Below are 7,708 nucleotides of genomic sequence, written 5' to 3' on the forward strand. Positions count from 1 at the left end.
ACACATGTTCCATGTGATTGTGAATTGATACGATGCCCGTGCCATGCCAAGTCTCTATTACTCTGTACCCTGTACTGCCATCTACATTCTGGTACATTGAAATGAATGATCTATCAAAAGTAATAAATCAAAAGTACCACAAAGCAGAAGGTAGATAGATCTTAATTAACAAATTACATGCATGAAATCATGAACATCAACAGCCCCACACGTTAACTTCTTTGTCATTCCTCTTGGCCCCTAGCAACCTAAACAAGACACACACATGGCTATAAAAAAATACCGCACTTGTAAAATGAGAATATGATGTCAACCAGGTTCAATAAGTCTAGTATAAACTAGCAATGAGACCCGCGCTTTGCCGCGGGATTTGTTATTGGTAATAATGTACAACAATGAAAAATATAATTGAAAATGACTTTATTCTTGATTCAACTGATAAAATACCGTATATTACATTAATCGGAATAGTATTTGTGTGAAGAGAAACAAACTGTCCTCGATTGAACTGGTCCAGAAAGTACCTGTATATCATCCGATTCATCCAGGCCTTTGATTTCCATCACCACAAACTCTTCTGTCATAATATGCATCTCTGAGGACACTCTCAGCTTCTTGTTTAAGCTGTCTAATAGTTGCATCTAGTGGCATTACCACCATCTCACTTGGAGGCAACTCACTCTTGACTTCAATTTCCTTATCAGTCAAACTTGATTTGGCAAACCAATGTTACTAATAGTTCTTTCTACACCACCAGAAAATTTCCATTCCTTTACAAAGTGCTTAGTGGCCAAGAAGATCACCTTTGGTTGAATGGCCTTGTGTAAATAAGCAAGACTGCAAAGAGTATATCTTGTTAAATAAGAACAACATCTTGGTGTGAAAGGAAAAGTGAGATATCTACGGTGACGCATACCTGCATGAAGTCAATGCTCCAAGTTTCCATTGTTGATATACAGCATTCTATATCAAGAGTATGGGAAAACAAATGTAGCCATTGAAATCCTGAAATACATCAGACATAATATTTTTCATAAGTTGGAGGGCAGAACATTCTAGGAAGTCATCAAATGTGTATCACTTAATCATCCTAATGAGTTGCACTACATTCTCACTACTACTGGAACTGCTTTCTAATTGTTTTGACCAAAACTCGGTTACCCAAGTTTCATCTTTCTCAAGTTTGCATTCAAATATTACATTATAACTGGTTTTCGACAAATATCATTGCAAGCCCATGAGTTTGAAACACAGTACCTTCTGAAGAACAGGTTTTCCCATTGGAATTGCATTGTTATTTGGGCAAAATGGCAGCACTACAAAACAATATCAAATTACAAAAATTCTATCCTTCAACAAAGTAATTTCAACCGTATCCTAAACCATCAAGCAATATACTTGCACCTACCAATACCTCCAAGGAAAAGCAACATCATACACAGAAATCTATCAACATAAACAATCCAGATGATACTTACCTGATTAATTCCTCTGTTCTGAATGTTGTCCGCAATCTTTGAGGTATCATGGCTACCTCGTGATGTCCCAAGGTTGGTGTCACCACGTTTATGGATGTCATTCACAATCTTTGGTGTTAAGGGAATTGTACTTCTGGCAAAAACCCTATGTATCCACCCTGTGCATAGAAAGTAAACCTGATTATGAGATCATGGAATTGTTGTACCAATTGTCATCTTTATAATTCATAAAATGGTCCAACATCAACTCTCTGGTAGGCAACAATCAGAACCAAAATGACCCGAATGTAAGAAACTCTGTTTTTTTTTTCATCATAGAAAAATAGTATGAAAATCAGGATTAGTGAAGCATTTTCTTGTGCGTGTGCACATAGCATTGTAAAGTCACTTAGTTTGCAGTATCAAAATGGTGCATTAGAATGTCTTTGAATACAGAAAAGATGGCATTACTGACCTCTATTCCAAGAATTCGGTGGATACCATGATTGGATCTTTACGGTCAATAGATGATTACACAGATTCGAAAGTAGGGACTAAAGAAGATATATATCCCCATAATCACATAAACCACTCACAGATTCAGTTTTAGTGCTCAAAACAAAGTGATCCCAATCGCGGGGTGTTCTAAACAAACAATACGACGAACGATCCAAAGTTATAAAGGTTGAAACTTGAAGAAGAGCAACTAACCTCGGATCTCAGATGATGAGGTGAGAACTTGCCTCCGATCTCTCTCTCTATCTCTTCGTGTAAAGCAAAGAAACACAACCGATTTCTTATCTCTCTCTCTCTCGATCGTTCTTGATAATTGATAAAGGTAGAAGTGTAGATAGTCTCTATCTGATAGAGGCTTCCAGATGCAAATACCGAGCAATCCCAGATGAAGCTAAGCAATACCCAAATCAAATTTTAAACGGAAACTACAATTGCCCATCAATTGAAATCTAATAGCTGAATTGCAGACCTGTGTTCTTTGAATTAGTAATCCTTTCAAGTCTTCATCATGCAACATCAACATCTCCTCCGGTGCCTTCGCGAAAAGTACAGAGGGAGAAGACCGACAGAAAGGAAAGGATTTTTTTTTTTTTTTTTTTTGAAAACTAATAGAAAGGAAAAGATAGACTGCGGCTGATGATGTGATTTTACGAATGACAATACTGTAATTTGAAAATAAGAGAGGGCAAAAACGTAATTTCAATAATCGGCTCGGCTTGAGCCGTACTGTTACTCGGCTTAGTAACAGTAACCATCCCACCAACTTTAGTATTATGTATAATGTATAATATATCTATATGATTCTACTATATACTACTCAATTTGATAACAATGTCTTCATCTTCTTCTTCTTCTTCTTCAAACCCATCTGACTCATCATCATCTGCACCACCAAAGCTTCCACTGAAACCAATCCCAGGCGACTATGGCTTACCCTTCTTCGGTCCCATCAAAGATCGTTACAACTATTTCTACAACCAAGGAAAAGATGAGTTCTTCAAAACTCGAATCCAAAAATACAACTCCACAATCTTCCGTACCAACATGCCCCCCGGCTCCTTCATCGCTTCAAACCCTAAAGTCATCGCAGTCCTCGATGCCGTGAGCTTCCCCGTTCTCTTCGACACCTCCAAAGTCGAAAAACGTAACGTCTTGGACGGCACCTACATGCCCTCCACATCCTTCACCGGCGGCTATCGCGTCTGCGCCTATCTCGACCCCTCAGAACCGAACCACGCTTCTCTCAAGCGCTTCTTTTTGTCTCTACTCGCCAGTCGCCACCACAAGTTCATCCCACTCTTTCAAAACCACTTGTCCAACCTCTTTCTCAACCTGGAAACTGAAATTTCAAAAAATGGCAAAGCAGACTTCAACACCCCGAGCGACGACATGTCCTTTAAGTTCGTCTTCTCGCTGTTCTGCGGGTCAGAAAATACTTCATTGGGTTCCAAAGGGCCAAACTTGGTGGCCTTATGGCTCGCGCCACAACTGGCTCCGCAGATCACACTCGGGTCGCCCAAGTTGCTGAGCTTTGCTGAAGATTTGTTGCTGCACACGTTTTCCTACCCTGCATTTTTGGTCAAATCGACCTACAAGAAGCTCTACGATGCGTTTTACGAGTCGTCGGCTTCGGTTTTGGACGAGGCCGAGAATAGTTTCGGGATTCCGAGAGACGAAGCTTGCCACAACCTTTTGTTTTTGGCTTGCTTCAATGCTTTTGGTGGCATGAAGCTTTTGTTCCCTGCTTTAATCAAGTGGGTTGGATCCGCAGGAGAGGATTTGCACCGCCAGCTCCGAAATGAAATCAGGGCCTTTGTTAAAGAAAATGATGGGAATGTTACTTTCTCGGCGTTGGATAAGATGACTTTGACCAAGTCCGTGGTTTATGAGGCTTTGAGGATTGAACCTCCTGTTCCGTTCCAGTACGGGAAGGCCAAGGAGGATATCATGGTCCATAGCCATGATGCAGCATTTGAGATCAAAAAGGGGGAAATGATCTTCGGATATCAGCCGTTCGCCACAAAGGATCCGAAGATTTTCGAGAATCCGGAGGAGTTTGTGGGGCATAGGTTTGTAGGAGAAGGTGAGAAATTGTTGAAGTATGTTTATTGGTCAAATGGTCGCGAGATCGATGATCCGACGGTGGAGAATAAGCAGTGCGCGGGGAAGAATTTGGTGTTGCTTGTGTCGAGGTTAATGTTGGTAGAGTTTTTCCTTCGATATGACACTTGTACCGTTGATGTGACTACGGCTTCATTGGGTGCATCAGTGACGTTCAAAACATTGACCAAAGCCTCCTGAATGTCATCATGGTCGATGGCTTATAAATCGTACCTATTTCATTCTCAATGCCGTTCACTACTAGCATGCTTGGAGAGGTTGACAGTTGAGCTTACTAGTTTTTCTCAAATGCAATATCACCAATACATTAGGGTGTATCTTACTGGATTGAGGTATTTTCTTTTGGTTTGAAGTTGGCTAGCTTATGGACTTTTGGATTGTATTGTGAGTCATATACTATTTTAGCCTCCTGTTTGTAATAATATGGTAAAGACGTATTCTCTGTCACTGTATTTTTGCATAATTTCATATGGATCAAATAATAGTGTAGCAGTAGGGGAGTTACATTGGAGTTTAAGATGATCATAGCCTCTTCAAATTTTTATGCCGCTCATAATTAAGATGAAATTAATTTTTTTTGGTACAAAAGAGAAGGAAACTCGTCAGACAATCGAGCAAGAACGTTCATCTACAGTCATAGTGATCCAAAGATCACCGGCTACAAATCACGCTCTGATCATATGGCTATGCTTTTCATCCACCAGGTTTAAATTCCTATCTTGTCAAGGACATAGATGTACGTACAATCCTATAGAACAAATGTTACAAGTAAGGTCGTCAATAAGATGTTACTTTAAAAACATGCATTTACTTGAAGAAAAACATGCATACGCTCTAAGAAAAACATGTTTTTAAGTAGCTAGCCTACTGGGAGTGAGCAAACGAAGAAAATGAATGCAAAACACTCTTGGCCGCCTGATAGGACATTTAACATGACAAACGTGCCAAGCCGGCACAGAGTAACAGAGGAGGAAAATAAAAGAAAGCCAAACATGTGACCCAACTGTGACGCAAAGTGAAAGTGAACAAAACAAAATTATAGCCTTCAAAGAAAGAAAGAAGAGCAGGGCTCGAGTTCTACCAATGGGAAAATCAATCTCAAGTTCGAATGGAAGAGGGGTTTTAAAAGTCTAGCTACTAAGCCAAATCTGGAAATAAAGTTGAAAAGCTTAGCGAATGTCTAGTATAAGCTTTTTGTATTGTTGGCCTTTTCTATATAAAATATTGGATTTAGGCTTAGAATCCAAAATGAGATTGAGGATCAATTCGATCAAAGTTTTGAAGAACATATTCCCAACTAATGTAAAAGTATGCATTGCATATCATAACATAAATTTCTTTAATCCGAGGTTGTTGATCTATTTCATGGTTCTTTTTTAGACAACTGTTTGATTGACAGACTTGGCTATGGGGATGATTTTAAGCACAACCTATCTTTGAGATAATTCTTTGCGAGTATTGTAGCTTTCGTCTATGTGGACGGGGTAAACTATAAAAATGCTCTCGTTTTCTTCTTTTTGTTCAAGCAGCTACCAGGATAGCACAATAGCACCCTTGGCATTGACTTGATTAACCATCTAATCGACTTCAATTCGTCCCTGAGAGGTTGAGAGACGACTCCGGTCATCAACTAACATGAAATGGCCATCGACTTCTTGTTTTGCTTGCCCTTCGTGGTGAGGTGTATGACTTCACTCGCCGAGTTCAACATGCTTTGGTTCCTTTGGGCGGCTGGGGTTCCGGGGCTTCGGCGGCGGTGGTATGTTCGCTGATGTCATCACCGCTAGGCAACAATGCTATCTGATCCAATCCGATTGTTTGGAGGCAACTCGGTGGAGGAGTTGCTTTGGGGGATCAATATTGGGGGGAGCAAGAGGCTGCATGCTGATGATGAATCACGAGGAGGATGCTCTGCACAAGGATAGGATAGGGTTGTTATGTTGTATTGTCGTTGAATTATTAATGAATTAACAATTTCTCCCCCAAAAAAAAGGTTGGAGGGTTGTCGATCTGTCCCATGATTGGTATTAATTGTCTACATGATTGGCTTATCAGTTAAGCCAATTCAATTCTCTGGTTAGTAGGATTGTGTTGTAGGATTTTCAGCATACATCTCTTATAGAATTTGGAAAGAAATCAGTCTTTAAATCATAAATATCTTTTGAGGAAAACAATCTTCATATGCTTGCTTTCATGTCAATCCCAATTCGTGTCTAATATATTTTCCGATAGATTAAGTTAATACGAATGGTTTTACCAATAGTAGTCCCTGTCCTGCATGATTTACTATCTTCTTCCCTAGTATCTGTTGAAGTGTGGCTCAAATTAATGCTATGTTCGTTAGCAGGTGCAGTATTGTTTGAATGAAAAGAAATAGACTGAAATATGCACAAGGTAAATGCATTTGAAATAACTCATTTATTGCATGTGTTATGGGGCTAGGTATAGCTAGGTTAGGCCATCTTCAATAAAGAGGTCTAAATGGCCAAATCCTAAAATATAGCCCTTTTTTCATCTCTAATAACAAATTATAAAATGGTCAAAGGGCCATAAAAAGGCTATAGGGCTACTAAGAGGGCCAAGTTTAGCCCTTTGGCTAGTCCAGTCCAAACTGGTGGTCCCACCATCTACCAAAACGTGGAGAATTATGGGCTGATAGAGGAAGACAAGAAAATGACCATGTGGCAGCTTGCCATTGGTTGAAATGGAACCAATTTGATTCCCAACGGTCAAATGTGCATCAATGGTTATCAATTAAACTTTGATTCACATAATTGCAAATCAATAGCCAATATTATATGGCTGTTAGTTGCTTTTTTATTTTTTATTTTTTCAAATGTGCATCAATGGCTATCAATAACATAGATACCTCATCCAAACATATACTTTAAAAAAATTAATTTTTGTCTCAAAAATTAATTTTGGTCTAAATTAAAATATTATTATAATACAATAAAATGATAAATTTGAAAAACATAATTTAAAACTATAAAATAATTGCAAGGGTTAAAATTTAGCCCTGCCTTATTGGAGATGGTTCACTATTTCATGAATAAAAAATAATATTTCTGGAGCTAAATTATAGCCCTGACCCCAATATAGCCCTCTCCTACTAGAGATGACCTTAGTGTAGCCATTTATGTACCATTGTTCTTGGAGTGCATAGAGAATGAGTAGAGAGCACGCATGCAGTAAAAACATTGAACGGGTAAGAAGGAAAAGCAAGACTTTGCTTTTATTCTATTCGTTTGTCTCTCTAGTCAGTTATAGGAGGCAAGATTGGGCTCGCCCTCTTTATAGATTCCTTTTATGGACGGCGTTACTTACCTGTCTCCCTTGATTTGGCTCTTGGGCTCTTGGCCGATAGGGTCTTGGATTGGTTTCAGGTCATTGATCCTCAGATTAAGATGGACGGAGTCACGGAGATTGTATGACTTTTGGGGCGGCATGGCTGACGGCTCCCAGAGGTGATTGGAAGCTAGATGATGGTGACGGAGGCTGGTGGGATTCGGTTAGTCTAGGTCGACTTTCTGTCTCAGATGACGGCAGAGATTTAGAAGCGATGGGCCGCAATAGTGGTGGCATTGCTTACGTGTGTTGGCTGTGGTTTTCCA

General features: G+C 39.5%; 2 protein-coding genes across 4 annotated transcripts; one reads left to right on the top strand and one right to left on the bottom strand.

Moving 5' to 3' along the window:
• Positions 1-351: 351 nt before the first annotated feature.
• Positions 352-2,748, bottom strand: LOC133739325 (uncharacterized). 3 transcript variants are annotated; one of them, XM_062167076.1, is made up of 6 exons: positions 2,443-2,748; positions 2,169-2,364; positions 1,479-1,636; positions 1,258-1,316; positions 917-1,005; positions 352-837 (listed from the first exon to the last, which is right to left on the bottom strand). In XM_062167076.1, the coding sequence occupies exons 1-5, from the start codon at positions 2,494-2,496 to the stop codon at positions 969-971; spliced, it is 504 nt and encodes a 167-aa protein (XP_062023060.1). In that variant the 5' UTR covers positions 2,497-2,748; the 3' UTR covers positions 352-837; positions 917-968. The 3 variants fall into 3 exon arrangements, 2 of the variants coding, with proteins under 2 accessions (XP_062023060.1, XP_062023061.1); XM_062167077.1 differs by lacking the exon at positions 1,258-1,316; XR_009860548.1 differs by having other exon boundaries at positions 355-837; positions 1,933-2,748.
• Positions 2,749-2,765: 17 nt separating this feature from the next.
• LOC133739326 (allene oxide synthase 1, chloroplastic-like) lies at positions 2,766-4,539 on the top strand. Its single transcript, XM_062167078.1, has one exon. The coding sequence runs from the start codon at positions 2,805-2,807 to the stop codon at positions 4,272-4,274; it is 1,470 nt and encodes a 489-aa protein (XP_062023062.1). The 5' UTR covers positions 2,766-2,804; the 3' UTR covers positions 4,275-4,539.
• The last annotated feature ends 3,169 nt before the right edge of the window (positions 4,540-7,708 follow it).

This window comes from Rosa rugosa, chromosome 3, assembly GCF_958449725.1.
Source record: "Rosa rugosa chromosome 3, drRosRugo1.1, whole genome shotgun sequence".
Lineage (NCBI taxonomy): Eukaryota > Viridiplantae > Streptophyta > Magnoliopsida > Rosales > Rosaceae > Rosa > Rosa rugosa.